Source organism: Centrocercus urophasianus, unplaced genomic scaffold (assembly GCF_019232065.1).
Source record: "Centrocercus urophasianus isolate 14NV4802_14NV808 unplaced genomic scaffold, USGS_Curo_1.0 seq_32, whole genome shotgun sequence".
Taxonomy (NCBI): domain Eukaryota; kingdom Metazoa; phylum Chordata; class Aves; order Galliformes; family Phasianidae; genus Centrocercus; species Centrocercus urophasianus.
In genome coordinates, this window is record NW_024884889.1 from 8,675,703 (window position 1) to 8,697,405 (window position 21,703).

The 21,703-nt window shown below is 40.0% G+C and overlaps 1 protein-coding gene across 9 annotated transcripts in view; it reads right to left on the bottom strand.

The window, feature by feature from the left end:
* Positions 1 to 21,703, bottom strand: part of GRIA2 (glutamate ionotropic receptor AMPA type subunit 2) — an 85,269-nt gene that overhangs the window by 38,181 nt on the left and 25,385 nt on the right. For 8 of the 9 annotated variants that reach the window (XM_042829749.1, XM_042829744.1, XM_042829752.1 and 5 more), the window contains exons 3-5: positions 8,665 to 8,904; positions 3,659 to 3,855; positions 155 to 208 (exon numbers count right to left, since the gene is read on the bottom strand). In XM_042829749.1, coding sequence (XP_042685683.1) covers positions 155 to 208; positions 3,659 to 3,855; positions 8,665 to 8,904 — 491 coding nt within the window. The remainder of the gene's footprint in view (positions 1 to 154; positions 209 to 3,658; positions 3,856 to 8,664; positions 8,905 to 21,703) is intronic. The other variant, XM_042829746.1, reaches the window with a different exon arrangement.

The window sequence follows — 21,703 nt, forward strand, 5'->3', positions numbered from 1 at the left end:
CTCTATCTGAACATGCACATATATTTAGCAAGAATAAATATATTTAGCTTTTCTTTATCTTCTAAGCATTCATTGAAAACACAGTACTAGTTTACGTGCCTCCATGAACAGCAAAATGTGTAGTGCAGGTATTTTAAGTACTAAAACTGCTTACCAGATTTGCAATAATATAATGGTATCCTTTAACATGTTTACCAATTGTGATAACCTGTAAGAAAAAAAAGTACCCATGACAAAGAACGTTCAGCTGATAGGCAGACTAAGACTTCATCACTAAACATAATACGATGTAAAAGTCAGTTATGAACTTTATCATATGCAATAGTGAGTTTGTTGAGTGCTTTACTTTTATTTTACCTCATGAAAATACTCCCTGCTGGTAGAAATTTGTCATACTGAAGATCAAGCTCCAAAATCTGTAAGAGGACTTGAATGCTTCATATTAAAGGTTCAACCCCTAGAGGTAGGAATGGGTACCACAGAGTAGATTGAACCAGAAGAAGCACTGTGACTTAGGCCTTCTTGCTTAGGTTCTGCTCCATTTGTAGCAGTTTTGTAACATTCCTTGAACCAAAAACTTAAAACGAAAAGCATTACAACATAAATGAAAGAATCCACATTATGAGGAAATTTTAGAAGCTCAAATTGTTGTCTGTTGTCCTAAAGCTTCCTTATAATCTCTCTCAAAGCCAGCTGCTGGTTTCTCAGCTATCTCCACTGGCAAGCATGTATCATGGATTTTTCTCCCATATAATCCTAATTAAGACTACATCTTCATGGGGAAGTTTGCACTTGGAAGCAAAACACTTCTCCAGAGAAAGGAAATGGGAGAAAATAGGTCTCTAGAGATTTCTTCCATATTTTGAACAATGAGAACAACAGGAGTGAACTCAAAGTCTTTTTCAGCTTCAACTCTTACATAAATGGTTGTAATCTGGCAAAGAAGCTGTTGCATAGGAGGAAAAAAAAAAAAGAATGAAGGAAGAGCTTTGCAAAACACTGTATGTCTGTATAGTGATCCAAGGACCACAAAGCATTACTGGGACACAGCTTCTGAAGACAGTGAGATAAACAAAAATACTGAAGAAGGTTTGTTCAGGAATGGAAAGCAAAAAGAAAGCAGAGAATTTGCAGCTTAATGTATCAAGAAAGCATATGATACTCCAAAATCCAGGAAAAAAACTGGTCAACAGAATGCCCACTATGCACTTCTCAGTAAAAGTAATAAGGAAAAAAAAAAGGCATTCTGATACAAAAGGCTGAAGGCACGCTCAAGAAAAGGCTTTTGCTGAGACGTGGGTTTTGGCTGTTCTGGGTTGTTGGTTTGGGGTTTTTTGCCTAGAATTAGAAGGGTTTTTCAACAAATAAATCTGCTAGTAAAGTAGAACCCAATGTACCTAATTAGCAGTTAGAAAAGAAAATCAGAATGACACAGTCAAAGAAACTCACAGGCCAAAAAAAACTTACAGGTACTCCCAGAAATCCTTTCTTAGGATGATTATTCATTTTAGGTGGGAGAGAAAATTAACAGAAAAATAGTCATTTTAGCATTTATTTTGGACTACTTGAGAACATCAAAGCGAGGTTTACCTTAAGGTAATGGAGTCATAGGAGCAAAAGAGTAGGGATAATGGACTCCAGAAAACAGATCAAACACCAGAAGCTGGTAGGGTATCTTTCAAAGAGAATCTCAAGGCTAAACCCATGAAACAGCTGACACTTAGCAGAGACTAACAGCAAAGCAGAAAACTATTTTGATGTGAATAAATGATTGGAATTACAACGATCCCTGTGGCTGATCCACAACTTTTAACACTCTTCAGTGACTTAGAAAATCAGATGAGCAGAAACAAGAGTTTATCCATCCATATGCCTTCAGAAGTGACACAAGTCTGCGGGGATAAAGTGAGAAAGTCTAAATCTCAACTAAGGTACGACCTGTCAATGTGCAACAAGGGTGTGAAAAATATCCTAGAGATGCACTCAAAATAAGAAGCCAAAAGAAAACAACAGGTATATTACAAACAGAGACAAAGCTAGTAAGAATGCACGGTAACTAAAGTGATGGTTCCTGTCATTAAAAAGCAGTACAAGGTGAAACTGAAAAAAATTAGTCTTTGTATCACAAAAGAGATTAAAATTATATATCTGATTGTATAGATTTTGAAGGATATTAAGATGATAAACAGTCAGTGTACTCTTGTCAAAATCAAAATATGTCAAAGCAATTTCTTTCCTTTCTCTAATGTGATATTATCTGTTAGGAAGGCTGAGGAAACAGCGGGTGCAACACGTCCAGCCTAATAAGGCTCTCATTGTGTGACATCATTATAAGCTCCTAAGGAAACGTGGACAAAAGTCAGTGTAAGGTAAGCAAACAACTGTCTGATAAGTGGTAAGCAGTGTTTCTTTCAAGCATTGCTCTGTTCAGTACACATATTAATGACATGAAATTTATTGGTTTTTTTTCCAATCAGTATGACGAATCAAAAAATATGATTATAAAACACTGCAGATGGTGACAGAGAGAGGTTGCGAATGCCCTGAAGGACAGGATCAAATTAAAATTAATCCTGAAAATTGCAGAAATAGTTTCTGGGTACAAGTTCAAAATAAAAACACACAAATACAATGCATTCAGTTTGCATGCTCAAACACAATGCTCAGTGCCTGAGCCTCTCCAAGCTATGATTATTTTCACAGTGAAGACTAAAATAACAAACCCTCCAAAAAAGCTTCAGACTAAACCCAACCAAATGCAACTAAACCTAGCTAATATATTCCTAAGGATGATGCACTGTCTCGCATGGTCAAGTTTAAATCAGTACAGAATTGTTCTTAGTCTTCCATTGCGCTGTGTATGTATGAAAGCAGTAAACAAGATAAAAAAACAACGCTGAAAAGATCCATCTGGACCCACCTAGACACTAGGACTGAAGAGGTGGATTTGGAGGCAATACAGGAATTTGAATCAGAGCACTGTGATGCTGCTATACAAAGAAAATTCAAGTAAGTAAATAAATAGTTTTGATAAACAATATACAGGTGGGTGGGGAGATGGCATCTTTCTGCTTTGCTGAAAGTTCAAGAAGCCCTCACTATGGAAGACAGTGTCCTAACTTGGTTATCACATCCTAAGACAGTGACAAAAAAAGAAAGAAACTAAAACAAGGAACTATGAGGAAAACTGAATGAAAAAGATAAGCTGCTGACGCAGTCCTCCAAGATGTCTAAGTTTTTTTGGAAGAAAAAAAAAAAAAAAAGATTAGAAATCACTTTCTAGGTACACAGCAAAATAACCCATAGACTTACATATCTATCTGTAAAGCACCATTTACAATAGTGTAGGAAGTACATATAATGTAGTACAATACCTAGACAGATTGCAAAGTAGCCTTAACGAGATTTTTTAAAAATAATCAGGATAGAAAGCCATACCAGATGATCCAGAGAGAATTATCCTGCCTTTGAACAGAAGGAGCAATTACAGGATTTGCACGTTCTCTTTCTGCCCAGTGTGTATGTGGCTCTCAACAGAAATCTGTCACTTCCAAAAGATGTATAATGACCACAAAAACAGGATCGACAGAAACAAATTCATTATGCTTTTTACAGAATATAAATAATTGCCATAACTGAGAAATAGGGAATAGCAAACCTGATCAACAATGTCGTTGACTTTATCGCGCTCACAGTCCAAAATCACTCTCCTTTCCTTTTTCACCTCTAGATCTTGGAATAGTGAACGGTATGTTTCATCTTTTCTGTCATTGTTAATGTTTCCTACGTTGATAGCAGTCACTTGCCACTTCTTCTCAGCTGCAGAATCCAGCACAGCTTGCAATGTTGATAACCCTAATGATGCACAGGAGAAAGCAGAAGGTATAACTGACAAAGCTTCAGGACTAACAAGCTTCTGGAAGATGATTTATGAGATTACTTATTTAAGATTACACAATTACTTGTTTGAAGTGTCACATGTAGCTAGAAATCAGAAATGAAGATATGCGTCCAACTTTCTTGAGTGAAAATTCTATTTAAACAACTGGAAGGGATCAGAACAGAGCCTTATAAGGACAATATTTTGGTTTTGCTTCAACTTTTTTTCAGAAGGGGATTTTGCCAATTCACTGATTCACTGCTGGAATCCTATGCACTCAGAATGAGGTCTTCCAGGAGAAAAATGATCCAATTACAGAAAGAGGATCAGCTCTTTATTACTAAATTCTATTTAACTGTTCCTGCTCTCAATACTTAAGCAGTAACCTATTTAAATCCTGATCTCACTGAGGCCTGTGGCAAAATTCTCATGTTTCAGAGTGACGAGAAGTTATTATTTCTGTTGCCTATAATCACAACCCGGATAACTGAGCTATTATTTCTGCAGACCACAATCAATCCCTGATAATGAAAGAAAATTTGATTGCATGTATTTTTTTCCACATAGATCCGTAGGCCCAGCATTAACACCTAGCAGCGGTCTGTAGATTTTTGCTGCTATTTTAGCATATTTCTGGAAGCTATGATGTCTGCATAGTTTCAATTGCCTACAAAACACTGTAAAATCAGTGAAGATTTCACTTGACTCATTTTTCCTTTTCAAAGATTAAATAACAGAGAATAGAGACGTACATTTGTGTGCAAGGAAATGAAAAGGCATGTAAAAAGAAGCTTCAAGGATAACCCTCGTGAGAAATGACAGTGGTTATGAACATAACTGTAGAAAGAAAGTACTAAGAATCAATTTGCCTCAAAGTTTGTAAACACATTAGTCAGTTTTAGCAATTCAGCTTCTTGAGCGAAAGCAGTAATAAGGAACAGCAATACATATAAGACTGGTCATCAAAGGAAGAAAATGGCAGGCTTCCAAAAACATGATTTCAGTGATATGTCAGATAGTTCTGGCTTTCTATACTGACTTTAGAAAAGACTGATAGGAAGTTCTATATGTCATGCAATGAGTATTTTAGAATAAAAGACAGCTACAGTCCAAGGGCACACAAATTATTTATGACATGTTAAAGACATGTTTTCATTTCCCAGAAAAAGATAATGAACATAAGAGACCTAAAAGACGTAAAGAGTATCTTAAAATATTATCAACTATTCAAAGTAATTCTATACTTCAAAAAATGTTCTTAATGGCAATTCTTTACTTGCATTCCTTTTTAATTCTTGTGGGAGATCACTCAAGACAATAAAACAATTTCTGCTACTGCAGATTTTTCGTTTTCTGTTCCTGGGAGTACAAAACCCACATTCAATTTTGCTTTTAGATTACCGGTTTTACTTCTTAAAATGGAATTAAGACTGAATTATCGTAGAAGCTTTTTGTTCCAATTTCAAGAGGAAATGTCAAGGCATTTTCCAAGGAAATGACAACTTCTTTACTACGCATCTCTGTGATATCAGAGGTAGTCATGTGCAGCTCACTCAGTTGCTGAATAACACTTCCTAACATCAAGAGCAAGTTTTATAAGAGGGAAATCTTATTCTGAGAGGTATATACAAGTATAGTTGTATATACAAAGTATATCTTGAAAAAATATACTTTGGATGAAGCTAGCAATGAAAATTTCAATGCATAACAAGTAGGAGAAAAAAGAGCAAGGAAAATTAAACTAACTTTCAGAAACAAATGCTTTTGCAGGTTCCTAAAAACCCGAAGTTCTAGCATGTGTGAACATACTTGTGTAGTGTGCTAATTCCTATGGGCTTGGTTTAAACATGTGTCAAGTTCTTTTGCTTCAAATCATCTAAATTTTATGATTCTTCATTATGAAGTGCACTGTTTGCTTTGCTTCGTTTGCACATTTTTCAATGTAAAATCATCTTTATTAGTAATACAACAGTGAAGACCCTAAAGGATCTGATAATTTTGCAGTGCATATTATTCGTTTAGTCGCATTCTGTTCCTGTGTTTAACAGCTTTGCTTCTTCCACATACCTGAAATTAAAGAAATAGTTACAATAAAACGATCCCAAAAATTAACAGGACATTAAATATAATCTGAATCATTGTTTCAGATCTGATTTAGTAGATTCTAGGTTTTCAAACATGTCCTTCTAAATACCCTTTGCAGAGTATCAGGCACAGATTCATTTATGGTACTACAATCCATTATAAGGAGTTTCTATATTTTTTTCTTCTGATCTTCTACTTTTCCTAGGGACTCCTTTTCTTTTTTTTTTGGAGTACCCTCTGCAGTGAGCAGATTTGTTGCTTTTTAGTGGTGATAGATCTGTCATCCTCAAACAGTTTAGTTTACTCTGATAGCAACAACACAACAGAAAGTGGAAAAAAAAATCATTTACAGCAATGCTTTTGAGGAATGATCTCTACAGAGTAAAGGAAGTAAAAATCTGCAGAGGACAAAATTCTAACAACTCCAGTTGGTGGTTGTGACTGCATGAGTATTTCCATTTGGGAACTTCATGTACCTGGACCACTTACAGTTAAGATGACACAGACTGTTAATTCTGTGAGTTCTGAAAGGGAGGAATGAAAAGAGACTGACTAAATTAGCAGCTCTGTTACAAAGAGAATCTTATGTTCGTGCCATTGCTCTCTCCAAACTGCACTGCTTAGTACTGGCATCACAGAGAAAGCAAGGAGGATACAGTGTAAGCCACTTTATATGACATCAAGTGCCACATTAAACCAGAAATAGCTTGGACATGCATACAGTGAATGGCTTAACTTCTTACAGACAAGAATGAGATATGAAATTGTTCTGCACTTCATTCAGTCAGCCTCCAGACACAGAGGAGCTGTAAAAGTTGCAGTAAATTTTGCTTTTGGAATAAGTCATTAAACTAATTTCTATTAGCTTCCACAAGCAGTAAGTCTTTTTCACATCATTCCTGAAGGAGGAAGCATCTAACATTATATGTAATTCCTTAAGTATACATCACATTAACACTTAAACAAAAGCGTTTGGAGGAAGTGTGAACCCTGCCTGCTCAAGGTCTGATGTCATCAGAAGTGCTGCCTCCATGCTGCTTGACTCTGCACGATAGGCTTAGAGCAGGCAGTGGGAGCACTGATTTCACTCAGCATAAAGGCAGGAATTTCATGCCTTGGAGCTCACTATCACTGGGGTGCCTTGCCTCAACTAAAACAAACCAATATAAGAGAGAGGCATCATCAAAAGGTGACTACAAACAAAAGTTTCATGCTATTATTCCCAGCCATTGGCCAGAGCAGCCACCAGGTGTTTTTCATTATTTCCTACATATAAACCACATGCAGGTCATGTACCACACACTGCTAGCTGATTGACAGAGCATTTCACATCTGTCCTTTCTAAAATGGCAGTGACTGTTTCAGATTCTAATGTGATCATTTGAAAAGGATCTGCAACAGAAATAAGCTTGGGGTTCATCAACCCACATGACATTACTGCTGAAGGCTACGTGTCAGCTTCAGTTTTTCTTACTTCAGGGCTCAAAACAGCGAGAATGAACTATTTTGAGGTATTCCCTTCAGCATCTGAGCAACTTTTAACATTTAAAAAAGCATCAGAAGGCAGAGAATTTAACATTACTCCATCACTCAATAAACTGGTGTATTTAATATTACATTAACTAACTTACAATCTTACAGAAGTCCACCTTACGATTTCATGTGCATTTAACTCTGATCAATGGCCATGCAGATAAGACACAAGATGGCCTTCTTAAAGGGAAGATATGAAACTGGGAATAGAAGGAAGTTGGTCATGGACTACTGGGCTTAGGAGAACTTGAAAACAGAATGATGACAAGGGAATTCCACAAAGGGCAGTCAAAACAAAACATGCTGTGTGATGCTATTTCTCCAAAAATGATACATCATCATTCGCAAGTAATTTTTCACAGTTCATAAATTGTTAGGCCACAATTCTTATACCTATAAAAGGGCACTGCACTTGTGCAGGCTGTAGTCCTGAAAAAGTTGCCTACAAGCAGTGGATTTGGGTTCATCAATAAAAAAAAAAAAAATAAACAGCAGGGAAGAACTCAAGTACTGTCAATGGTGGCTTCCAAGGGAGAATGGACTGCATCCAAGGCTCTTGTTCGTCTTCTGCTCAGCTACTGATTTCATGTGTTATGTGGAGTAAACCTGTGCTAGCAGACATTCCTTAACTCTACTGAAATATAGCTGAAGCACAACTCGGAGTGGGTGGCATCTTCAGGCCTCCAATAACAGGACAGCTACCTCTAAAGCTCACAGTTCATAAGGGTAAACTCCAGCAATCAGCTCTAGTTGCAGCATGGAAAACAGCCATTTGGTGAAAGAATGAGCTTACTGATGTTTGTGTTTGACTCTAATTTTAAATGGCTCAAAAGCTGAGTGTGGATAACGAGCATCATTACATGAAAAAGTATCTTAGCCCTTTTAAGTTTATTTTTTTTAATCCTTAGATGATTATTTAAAAAGACAAAAACTCATAGGAACTGTTTCACAGCAAGCAAATAATCTCATAACTTATCAGAACATGCTTGAAATTCTGCTAATGCCCACTATAATTTCATTCTCATTTAAACTATTTTCACGTCCTAAGAAACCATTTGTAAATTCAAATGTTTTTGCTGTATTCCTCTCCTCGTTTTCTAAGGCAAATTCAGCTTTTCAGCAAGAGACTACTAGCAAACAGCATATAGATAAAAACTGGATCTCACCTCTGTCGCTGTCATATAAATATGCAAACTTGGTCCACTGATAGTATTCAATCAAACTAAGGAGAGCTCCCTTGAGGTCAGGTCTCATCTGAATGACAAATGGATGTGTTCCATCTGTTGGGAAGCTCGGAGTTATGAAGGAGACGTGAAGAGTCCCACAAAACGATGTTATGGTGTTTACAGACTTCTTATCATAGAATCCAAAAATAGCAAAGACTCCTCTTGAAAACTGGGAGCAGACTAGGAGAGAGACAGAAAAACAGTTAGGTGGGAATTCTTTTTTTTCCAGAAATGCACTGAGAATCCTATTGTGTGTATATATCTTAGAAATAATGAAGTTGTCTAATTTCACAATGGGAGAGAACAGTAATGCTATGCTATGGAGGTAATTACGTGCTAGCATTATTAATCAGTAAAACAAAGCTTTCAGTAAAAACAACAACAAACATCAAAGGTGTGGCTTGCAGTCCAAGTTATTTAGAAATTAAATGCACCTATATAAACATCGATGGCAGCTGGAATTTATAACATGAGTCATCATGATCACACATACCACCAAAGGAAGCAGATAACTTTTTTGTCACGTCAAAAATAAATTGGTTCTGAGATCAAGACTCCTTGAGCTTTTTGTGTAATTCTTTATATTTCCCCAAATTAAAAAAGAAAGAAATAAAAACGTTCAAAGCCAGAACTAGAAGCAAATCTCTTAGCTGCAGAAAATAAGTTGATTTGTTTTAAACTCGAGTTTCAGGCATTATTTTAATTCTCTGTGCTTTCAGATTCAGCAAAAGCTGGTCTTCCTGGATGACACTTGCAGTCATGCTGCAGAAAGAATAACCTCAGATGTAAATCACCTGCTGATTATTCAATTTTTATCACTTGAGACAATTCAAGCCAGCTGATGAACACTGCTGATAAATGCAGCCTGGAGAGAAGAGCTAGCTCTTCTGGGTCATCCTGTTCTTTGATACTGCAAGTTATATTAGTGCCTAGGTTTTAAAAACAAGATAGATTGAGGAAAAATTCCTCCCTGATTAATTCTGAGCTATCACCTACGCATTCTTCGGTTTGCACACTGTCACCTTGAACAAGAGGCAAATCCTTTTAGACAAAGCACCTAGCCAGCCTCACTGCAAACCCTGCTACACCTGACCTGCTGATAGCTGTAAATCACTACATAGCTGAGTCTAACTTCTCCTGGCTGTTTAGACCACTAAACAGCACCAATCCTTGAATACAATTCACATATGAGGGCAGAAATAAATTGACTTATTTTTGAACTTTCTCACATTTGTTATTTTCTCTTTCAAAGTTATCACATCCTTATTAAAATAAAAAAAAAAGCCCCTTTATTCATGTTATTATTAATTTCTATTTACTTTGCATGGCTTTTCCTGTCTATCACAGAATCACAGAATAACTTGAGGGGAAGAGATCCATAAGGATCATTGAGTCCAACTCCTGTCTCTATCTGGACCACCCAAAATTTGTATCATGAGTGACAGAATTGTCCAGAGACCTCGTGAACAGATCTCAAACTGTAACTATTTCTATGCTTCAGTTAAAAGTATCTAAACAGCCTGGGTGAAATTCTGAGTCCAACAACTTCAACACATCCCCTGCTAACTTTACAAAGGTCAGAATTTCACCTCAGGTGAGAGGATAGAAATGACTAAGAAACAACCAATGACTAATGCCCCTGTATAAAAGGATGCTGCTCAGTCTACCAGGACAAGAGTACAAGACTTCATCTATAATAAACACAATATTTACGAGCACTGCTCTGAAAGTGATGCTCCCTATTTTATTATGTTGGCCAGCAATGTCAGAGACAGATGTCGGTGGCATGTCAGTGGAGGCTGAACCTTCCCTCCAATATTCCATTACATCTTGTTGCCATGTGACAGATGGCAGCAGAGAGGCGGTCTGACAGAATGGTGGCTGACATGCAAGTGTGTACGAAGCCAAAGTGTGCCACTGATTCCTCTGTGCAGAAAAGATTTGCACGTGGTCACACTGATGCTTGCTGAATATCAATGGAAACCAAACAGTGGACGTCAGCACAGTGAGCTGCTGTCTGATATGATTCAGCAGTAGAAGCAGTGGGTCACCTCCTCTGGTGCAGGCTTACAAGCACAGCCTGCAGGCTCTAGTTTCATGGCTGGCAAAAATGCATAGCTAACTGTGGTATGTTGAAAAGTAATGCTTTGTGGCTGAGAATTCGCTTGGTCAAATGGTATCACAGAATCATCGGGGTAGGAAGGAACCTCCAGAGATCATTGAGTTTGACCCCCCTGCAAAGCAGCCCCCTACAGCAGGCTGCACAGGTAGGCATCCAGGCTGGTCTTGAATATCTACAGAGAAGGAGAATCCACAACCTTCCTGGGCAGGCTGTTCCAGCGCTCTGTCAGCCTCACTGTGAAGAAGTTCCTTCACATATTGGTACAGAACTTCCTATGCTCAAGTTTAGAGCCATTTCCCCTTGTCCTGTCCCCACAGGCTGCTGAAAACAGGTTAGCTGTGTACACTCAAGATATTTATAAGCTTTAATAAGTTCACCTCTGAGTCATCTTTTCTCAAGGCTGAACAGATCCAGTTCACTCAGCCTTACCTCATAAAAGAGGTGCTCCAAGCCCTTTACCATCTTTGTGACCCTCCACTGGACTCTTTCCAGGAGATCTTTGCCTTCTTTTTATACCGGGGAGCCCAGAACTGAATGCAGCACTCCAGGTGAGGCCTGACCAGAGCAGACCAGAGGAGGAGAATCACTTCCCTTGCCCTGCTGGCTACATTCCTTTTAATGCACCCCAGGATCCCATTGTCCAACCAGGGCACATTGCTGTCTCAAAGCCAACCTGCTGTCCACCAGGACCCGAGTCCTGCTCTGCAAAGCTCCTCTCCAGCAGATCACCCCCCAAGCTGTACTGACACTTGCAGTTATTCCTTCCCAGGTGCATGACTCCACCCTTACTTTTGTTAAAGCTCATCTGGTTTCTTAAGTTATTAAATGATTAATAATTAATAAATTAATTATTATTGTGCTCTTTGTACCTGCTGTAGTTTCTACGGTAATAAATAGGAGGCGTTACCATTGGAGGGACCTATTATCTCAAGTCCATTCAAGGTATAACATTGATCAAGTTGAAAAAAAACCTTCTGAAAAGGGCTGTGAATTTTCTAAACAGCTTTCCTGTTTGAATTACCTCTAATACCACTGGACGGTGCTTGAAAAACGCAGGAGCTCTGCACCCATTCAGGGGGACGCATGCAACTAGCCCACTCTCTTCAGAAAAGACCCAGGAGTTTACAACCCACAATCCTTACATTCAGAAAATCATCTGTCCATAATTGTACACATCATCTGAGAAAGCTGAGTGCCATCCTCTCAATCTCCCCCACACCAAGCCAGGGATGAGCAGAAAGCACATCCTTTGGCTGAGGAAATGAAGTGACAGCATCTCTATCTGCTTACACCAGTTTAAAAGCACAAACACTCCATCCCCACAACTATCAATATAAAAGCATAAACACTGCGTGTTTCTCAAACTATTAAGAAACCCGCCACAAAGATATAAAATCATTCAATTCAAACAGGAAAACCCAAATGATAGAGCAAAACTTAGGCAAATGTTAAAAGTAAGCACATTATGCACTCTAGCAGATATTAAGATTTACTATAAAAAACAGGATAAACTTCAAAAGTTTATGAGCAGTGATCAGTGTTATGGTTGAACTGAAATTCCTCAGTTCTATGCTTGCACGTGTGAAATTGCTATTAAAGGTCAGCATGAGGGCACCTGTGCAACATAATAAAAACTTGCTACGGTTATTATTTGGAATGTCACAAGATAAATGCTTGCAACTGTTTTGGGACTCTTATTCTCTGAGGGCAGGAGGGGAAAGAAGGAGTATTTTTAAGTACGCAATGGTGATCCAGGGGTTATAAAGCAGAAAGTGTAGATCTTTCTGGCAGGATTCATACATTAGACCACCAAGTCTACAGCCATGTTGTTACTGTTGGAATATGTTAGTTTTTATGATAAGTAATCACATGCTGTTCATGATTATTAGAGTAAAAAATAATCATGGTGATAAGGACTCTGAAGTCACTGAAACATGAAAGCCATATTAAAGACATCAGAAACAACTGCCAAGATTTATTTCTTTCAAGCTCTTCCATACAAAGCATTCCTCTTTAGGTCTATGTACTTCCCAGAAGTGGTCAGTGGCCTACAGAGCAGCAAGGGGACAAGAATAAAATACACTCCTTTTCTCATCACTTTTCTAGACAGCTTTGCTTAGACTGGTAAACAAAGGGGGACAGCAAGGAACAGGGGAAATAATTAAAGGTATCTGAGAAACAGTTACAACAAAACCTTCTTGGAATTGCTAAGATCTCTACATACTGCATTTGAATTATTCTTTTCCATTTAACTAAGAGGCAAAGATCAATTTTGTTATTGCTTTCCTGAACACTGAAGATGGGTCCTAATCTTTTTTTCCCAAACACTAAGGCCTTGATTCATTCAACACACACACAAACACAAAAAAAAAAAAATTAAGCTTATGTCTGCACTGAGAAATAGATGTGGTGTTAAAGGAACACAGAAACCACCTGCTCAGTTATTTACCCTTCCATTGATACTATACCTGTTTCTGCTTTTTACTGTAATGTACTCATAGCTTATTTTATTTAATCCTTTCTCCATTACATTATCCTCTTTTGTCTATTAAAGTCTATAAAGATTTTCAAGGCCAGACTGAATGGGATCCTGGGCAGCCTGACCTAGGGCTGGCAAACCTGCCCACAGGGGTGGCTTTGAACTGGACATCTTTATGGCCCTTCCAACTGAAGCCATTCTATGACTATATGATGATTAAAACAAATGTGTCTTAGTACCTGCATGAGGATACAATAAAGTAAAAGGTATGACTTAAGCTTCTTTTAACTGCCATAAGGATTGCTGTTATTTGTAAATATGAGAGTTTTGATACTCGGTTTCTGTCCAACGGTGACAACTTTTAATTACTAAGAAGCTATTTCATCCTCCAAAGCTTGCATTTTAAATGCTGTTGGCATTACCATCGCTCCACATGTTATTTTGTTGTCATAAATTGTTTTGCTACAGTGCTAACGGAATGGCTTCAATACTGACATAGGGAAATAAGCCTTTAGCACATATTATTTAACCATGTCCAATCATTCTTTTCTACATAAGAAACTACAGCATCAGGGTGAAGAAACATCAGACACAGCCCCTGCAAAGGGACCCAAGACAAAGCAATTCCTCCTGGTCTGTAAAGCTGACAGGTGTGTCAGAAGCAGCCAGGAACAAGACACAGAAATCAAATGCCCAGTTGTTGATTTCAGCCTCTGAAAGGGAACATTAAGAACAAACAGAAAGCAGAAAGGAACCACAAACAATATACTGTGCAATAGTAGCAAAAATAATAAACAAGCAAGCACCACAGCTGCCAAAAGAATTCACACAAGATTGAAACCGCATCAGAAAATCATTATGAGAATAAAAAAAGCATGGAATGCTTCCAAAGCTACTGAGAAAAATGCAGCATAGCAGACAGGGTATTGCATGCACTTTCACAGACTACAGAATTCTTTTGTATTGGTTTTCTGCATTGTCTCTGTGGTCGGTTTTACTCATTTGGTTTATACTATCATGTTATGGATGTGAGGGAAAAATTTCTTCTCAGGAAGGTAAGACAAAAGGCCAAAGCTTCATGCTAGGACTCAGTAAAACACAGAATAACAACAACAAATAAAGTCTGGTATTTTAAAGTCCCCAGGTATCTTTTAGCAAAACTGGGAAGCAAATCAATGCCAATTAAAACATCAGTGGTAATAAGAACTGAAAATAAGCTGCATTTCTGGAAGACAAAGGAACAGAAAAATCTTTACATCTCTTTTTGCTATTCTTAACCCTAGCACCAATTAATTAAGGTGGACTTTCTAAGCATTTATGAAAATCTGCATGCGTGGAATTATAGCAATTCAATACTAATCCAAACTGGGCATCCAACCTCTTTGTAGGTTGCATGTGCATACACACACACACAGTGCTTACAAACAAATGAAACAACAACAACCAGACTCACTTGGACAGATGAATAACAAATATTGAGAACGCACGCAAAAATAAGGAGTGAAATAATCCTTTAGTAACTTGGTGATGTGCTCCTCATTCATACCTCATGCTGCTACACTGAATTTCCGACTTTGAGCAACACTCTGGCAATTACTAAACAAAGTAAGGAAAGGACACAGACAACAGGAGAAATTGTCACAGCCTCTGTGAGAGAAGAGAGCAAAATTTATATCCCATGACTGCAATATCAGTAGAGGCCCACTATGGTGGAGCCACCTCTCCAGCAGAAATGTGGTCTTCAGGTTTTTTTGCTATGAATTTAACTGTTCAGATATCATGTGACTGACTGGAACTTTCCACACCATTTTCAGCAACAGAGACTTTGATCATTGTGAAATATTAGATTCAAAACCTGGACTGCTGCAGCGCAAAAGCAGCTCAGAGACTGGAAGAGAGGCAAATTAATTTATTTCAACCAGTCAATCATACTTCACGCTGAGAAAAGAAATTTCGTGCCAATATAGGATATTTTTGGCAAGTACAAAAAAGCCTCCAAGAAGTTAGGGGCCATCTGTTAGGAAAGTACATGATGGTATGGCACAGCTTCTTTATATGCTAATGCGTTGGTAATGAAGGTGGTAAATAAACATCGTGCTCTGATAGAAACAACAGGTCAGAAAAACAGTCTGTTTCAATGACAGTTGCATTCAATTACATATTGCTTGGCTGTGTACTGTAAGCATTTTAAAATCTTTTTCATTGCTAGGCCAATTACCATGATGAAAAAGAAATCACTGCAAACACCACTGAAAGAACCATGATAAAACAATTATGCTTTTATGAATAAAGTAAGAACTCCGTAATAAAATTAAAATGCAATGCAAGTCTTTTCGTGAAGAACATGCCTGTATCCAGTGAATCCTTACAGATCTCTTTGGATCACAGAATCATAGGATGATTTGTGTTAGAAGGACCCTTTAAGATCCCCTGCTATAGGCCAGGTTGCTCACAGCCTGGTCTTGAATGCATCCAGGGAGGGGGCATCCACACCCTCACTGGGCAACTTGTTCCAGCATCTCACCACCCCCAGGGGAAAGAATTTCTTCCCAATACCTAGCCTAAATCTTCTCTCATCCAATTTAAAGCCATTTCCCCTTGTCCTGTTGCTACCTGCCATTCTAAAAAGTCCCTCCCCAGCTTTCCTGTAGGCCCCTTCAGGTACTTGCAAGTTGGTATTAAGTCCCCCAGAGCCTTCTCCAGACTGAAGAATCCCAGCTTTCCTCAGCCTGACATAGTAGGATGCTAGTGTACTTGTCTAGATCCCTATTTCAAGGTCAGGCTACATGGGGCTCTGGGCAGCCTGATCCAGTGGGTGGCAACCCTGACCACAGCAGGTTTGGAACCACATGATCTTTAATGTCCCTTACAACTCAAGCCATTCTATACTATAACAACATACTGTAATTCTATACTACCAGCTGCAAGTACAATTCTTCCTAAGCTCAGAATCTGGTGACCTGGCAAGTCTTTTTAATACCAAATGTAATTTTACCTCGCCTGCAAAAACCAAAACATTCTTCCAGAAGCTTCCCTACCCTGCATCAAAGTCTCCCCAAACTCCCTCAAATAAAAAAAAGTTCTATTTCTACTTAGTGAAATTTAACTTTCATGTATTTGTTTCCTTCAGGTTTAAAGCCATCTTATAAATCTGCCTTTGTCACTTGTTTGTACCTTCCTGAACAATTACAATCTTGCAGTAACATAAAATTTGTCACTGTAAGTGTTCAACAAATACCACCTCTGGATGCAGGTGCACATAATCAAATCTAAGAGGAAACCACTGGCTTTTCAGAGCCACGCTGCAAGCTATAGAGAAGTCAGGTCTAATGAAAGAAGATACTGAAACTGTCTTGGAAAATAAAAGAAAATAAAATGAAGATAAGTCTTAAGAAAACTGCTATAAGGAATAAATAAGAGGATTTCCAAAGGCAGAGAAAGTACAGCAGGAAATAAGCGACCTGTTGTTCTCAAAATACTTCATACTACAGTTGTAAAGGAACAATCTGCTATATTCCAGCCAGTCATTTGTGACCTGGAATACCTCCAATATGAGGAAAAGGGCTGAAATTCACTCCTAGACTGCTTACATCTCTCTCTGAACTGATGAAACTGGGAGCCCTCTCATAGTGCAAACCACTGCAGCTTGCAGCCCCTCAGACCCACACAGTCAGCAGACAACAAGCAACTTTGCTGCAACTCTGCCCTGCCTATCCCAAGGCTCACACTCTCCAGATGGCTGAATTCACTTTTAAAATAAATCTTCTAGCTGGAACTGTTGGCATAAAGATACCTCTGCAGAGAATATCTTCCACAAGCTAACGGTTAATGTGATAATAAGCCCGACACGAGGCCTTGATTCCCTACCCTAACAACTGTTACTCCCTTACAGCCAAACCCACAACCCTCTTCCACTTGGAAGAACAACTTCCAGCCTGCACAGTTCCAACCTAAAGCATCTATCCCACAGCAAAGGGCACGCTACATCACAAGTGCTTTTCTTTTCTTTCCTGTCTTACTAGGCTGCAGTTCAAGACATGAACTCTAATTCCAGTGATGACTTACTGATGACATTCACTAGGACAATTAGCTGTTAAACTAATTGCTAGGCTTTATGTGGACTTACAAATGATCTAGTACTCACATGACACACGTTCCTATCTGCATGCCCTATTTTTCCAAGGAGTGTAGAAGTAACAGAAGCATTACATATTTCTGAAGTCTTCAAATACCATTCAATAAACATCATTAGTAATACAAATCAGAAATACAGTAAAATCCTGCTAATTAGAAACCTTAGCGAACACCTTGTTGCTCTGATTATACAATTCTTTCAATAAAGAGGTTATTCAAAAACTAAAACAGCACAGAGAGCATCAGGACAATAAAGTAAAATAAGAACCCTGTGCAAGCATAGGAAGGAAAGTCCAATTCCTTGCACTTTATTAGTTTGTTCCTCTAATCCTTAACAATTTGATGCATTTCAGCTGCTATTTCAGAAACATTAGTTCAGCACTGGAAAAAAAAAAATCCTTGTTTAACAAAACTAACAAATATGTGATGTAGCATAGTTGCACTAGTAAAACAATGATCCTTCTAAGTGCAAAATACTACAGTACTTGCCTCACTATGACTGAAATTACAGTTCTGGATATCTTCTTCCTGTGCTCAGATTACACAGGAGCAGGGCTAATGAGCTCAGGTGAAGTTCTATACCATCTACTCTCTATTACTTAACTTGAGCATCTAGGTCATACTACAAACAACGTACAAAGAACCATAGAACCACAGAACTACCTGGGGTGAAAAGGACCTCAAGCATCACCTAGTTCCAACCCCCTGCTATGTGCAGGATCACCAACCAGCAGCCCAGGCTGCCCAGAGCCACATCCAGCCTGGCCTTGAATGCCTGCAGGGATGGGGCATCCACAGCCTCCTTGGGCAACCTGTGCCAGTGCCTCACCACCCTCTGTGCAGAAAAACTTTTTCCTAATATCAAGCCTAAACCTCCCCTGTCTCAGTTTAAAACCATTCTCCCTTGTCCTACCACTATCCACCCTTGTAAACAGCTGTTCCCCCTCTTGTTTATATGCATCCTTCAAGAAATGGAAAACCTTGAAGGGAGGTCTCCCTCAGAGCCTTCTCTTTTCCAAGCTGAACAAGCCCAGTTCCCTCAGCCTTTCCTCACACAGAGCTGCTCCAGCCCTCTGCTCATCTCAGTGCCTCCTCTGGCCCCGCTCCCAGAGCTCCACGTCCTTCCTGTGCTGGGGGCCCCAGGCCTGGACGCAGCGCTGCAGATGGGGCCTCACAAGAGCCGAGCAGAGGGGGACGATCACCTCCCTCTCCTGCTGGCCGCCCCTTTTGCATGCAGCCCACAACACAGCTGGCCTTCCGGGCTGCAGGCGCACACTGCTGCCTCATGGCCAGCTTCTCGTCCACCAGGACCCCAAGTCCTTCTGCGCAGGGCTGCTCTCAAGCAAATCTTCCCCCAGTCTGTATCAATACCTGGGGTTGCCCCGACCCAATGCAGCACCCTGCACTTGGCCTCGTTGAACCTCATCAGGTTCACATGGCCACTTCTCCATCCTGCCCAGGTCCCTCTGGATGCTTCCCTTCCCTCCAATGCATCGACTGCACCGCTCAGCTTGGGGCCATCTGCAAACTTGCTGAGGCTGCACTCGATGCCATCATCTGTCATTGATGAAGATGCTGAAGAGCACCGGTCCCAAGACCGACCCCTGAGGGACACCACTTGTGACTGGCCTCCACCCTGACACCTTTGGCTGCAACTAGTCAACCAAATCCTCATCAATCCAACAGTCCATCCTTCAAATCCATATCTCTCCAATTTAGAGAGAAAGATGTGATGAGGGACCATGTCAAAGGCTTTGCAGAAGTCCAGGTAGATGACACCCATGCTGAACAGATCTTCTACCTGCTCACACCTCACACAGGTGGAGTTCTTGCTGCCCTCCTCTTGCAGCAGCAGGCTCAGACACTCCCTGCAGCTGGAGATCCGAACAGCCACATTCTCAAGCAGGGCCTCCGTTTGGGTCATGTATAATCAATGAATATTAAGATGTTATAATTATGAAATAAACAAGAGAGTTTGACAAAGCAGACTATGATAACAAAAAAAGGATGAACACAAGGCTTACCCCTACCCTGGGCTCACTCACAAAACACCAGCAGAGGCTGGTGGGGTAAGCTTGTTGCCTGGTGGAGACCATGGTAAATCTGTGGTCTCAGAGACTGCCAATAGGTAAGCCGGTCTCCCAGGCGAGGAGGGACAGCACTTCTGTGGCTTGCTGCACAAGTTACCACCACTGCTGTGGGTACTGCACACATGCTGCCTTCTCCTCACTGTGCTGGTGGGCAGTGACATGTGGCTGCCCTCCCAGAAGCTTTCTCTAAGGCAAGGGGTGTGGATGCAGATCCGTAGCCCTGGTAGTGCACCATGCTTTCATGAGAGCTGCTGAGCCACTCTGTTAGCTTGGGGCTCCCCTGGTAAAGGAACCAACCGAAACCCCCTGTACCTTGCAATCACTTGCTGCAGTTCCAGCCAGGATAGCTCTGAGGAAGCTATCTCAGCGATCAAACTGACACACAAAAACACTACACCTTGAAATAAAATAATTAACAGAGAAAACCTAAGCCATGAATAAATCCCATCTGAAAACATTTTCCCACTTAGCACTATGATATCATCTGAGGTTCACAGTTTCTGGGCCTTTGGGTTCTCTATCAGGTTCTGTGTCAATATCAGAATATCAGTCAATCTTTCTGCATTTGATTTGAGCATCTCATTCACCATTGCAAATAAAATGTTGATGTCATTGATAAAGATGTTAAAGAGCACCAGTCCCAAGACAGACCCCTGGGGGACACCACTCGTTACCTTCCTGGACACAGAACCATTGATGACCACCCTCTGTCTGCGGCCTTTCAACCAGTTCCTTATCCATCAGGTGGTCCACCCACCAAATCCACATCCCTCTAATTTGGAGATAAGGATGTGGTGGGGGACCACGTCAAAGGCCTTGCTCAAGTCCAGGTAAATGACATTAGTCACCTTTCCCTTGTCCACCAATGCCGTCACTCCATCACAGAAGGCCACCAGACTGGTTAGGCATGACCTTCCCCTGGTGAAGCCGTGCTGGCTGTCTCAGATCACACGCTCATTCCTCATGTGATCAAGCATGTCATCCAGGACGATCTGTTCCATGATCTTCTCGGGTACACAGGTGAGACTCACTGGCCTGTAGATCTCCTTCCTCCCTTTCTTATAAAATAGGAATGACGTGACCCTTTTTCCAGTCACATAGAATCTCACCAGATAGCCAAGACTTTTCAAATATGATGGATCAGCAACCACCTCAGCCAGCTCCTTCATAACCCTGGAATGCACGCCATCCAGTCCCACAGACTTGTATGCATTCAGTCTTGGACTTGCTCTGCCCTTAAAGTGGGGTGGGATTTACTCCTCCAGTCTCCACCTAGACATTTAGGGATGCAGAGCTCAGGGATGTGAGAAATATTAGAATCCTGGCTCCCAATGAAGACCGAGGCAAAGAGCTCATTCACTACCTCAGCCTTCTCCTCATCTGTCAAAGCCAGATTTTACAATTACAAAGGAGGTACACTAGCTTTGGCCTGTCTCTTCTGGCCAATCTGCCTGTAGAATGAATGCCTCTGAGGTAGTAAGGTTGGGCTTAGTAAGAAGATCCCACCACCCCATTCCAACTGTTGTCTCCGTGCTGTGCCCAAAAACAGGCTACACAAACAGCTGAACACAGCAGACAGGTATGTCACAAAACTGTCTGCCAAGTACATAGGATCAGAAACTCATTTTCAGAGCCTGAGTTGTTGTTGTTGTTCGTTTGTTTTTACCAGAATGAATCTGTTTGCTTTAAAATTTTATCATAATTTGACTGAGATAAACAATCATTAAAATATTTACCAACACTACTTAGTAAATACTATCATATTTAGAAACAGCAAATAAAGCTTTATAATTTCCCTTGCCAATAGCGATGAGAGACCAATACCATTTCCAGGCACAGCTTTAGTCAAGACAATGTCTTTTGCAGGCACATTTACATCTTAGAGATGAGAATCCCCTATCCCTTTGTATCAAACATCAGAATAAAGTATTTAGTACTAATTATCCTTCCAGAAAACTGTAGGTTTCTAGAGATGCAGCAATTTCAACCAGCTGACACTTAGCACTGTAAAAGTACATTACAGTCATTAGAAAAAACATTATCTGCACTGCTCACCAGAAAGCAAGACTAAGGACCTAGTTTGACTGACCCAGCAAATTGGAGAGCCACTCACAGCATGTTCTGTGCTCTGATCATTAATATTGTGCCTTGTGC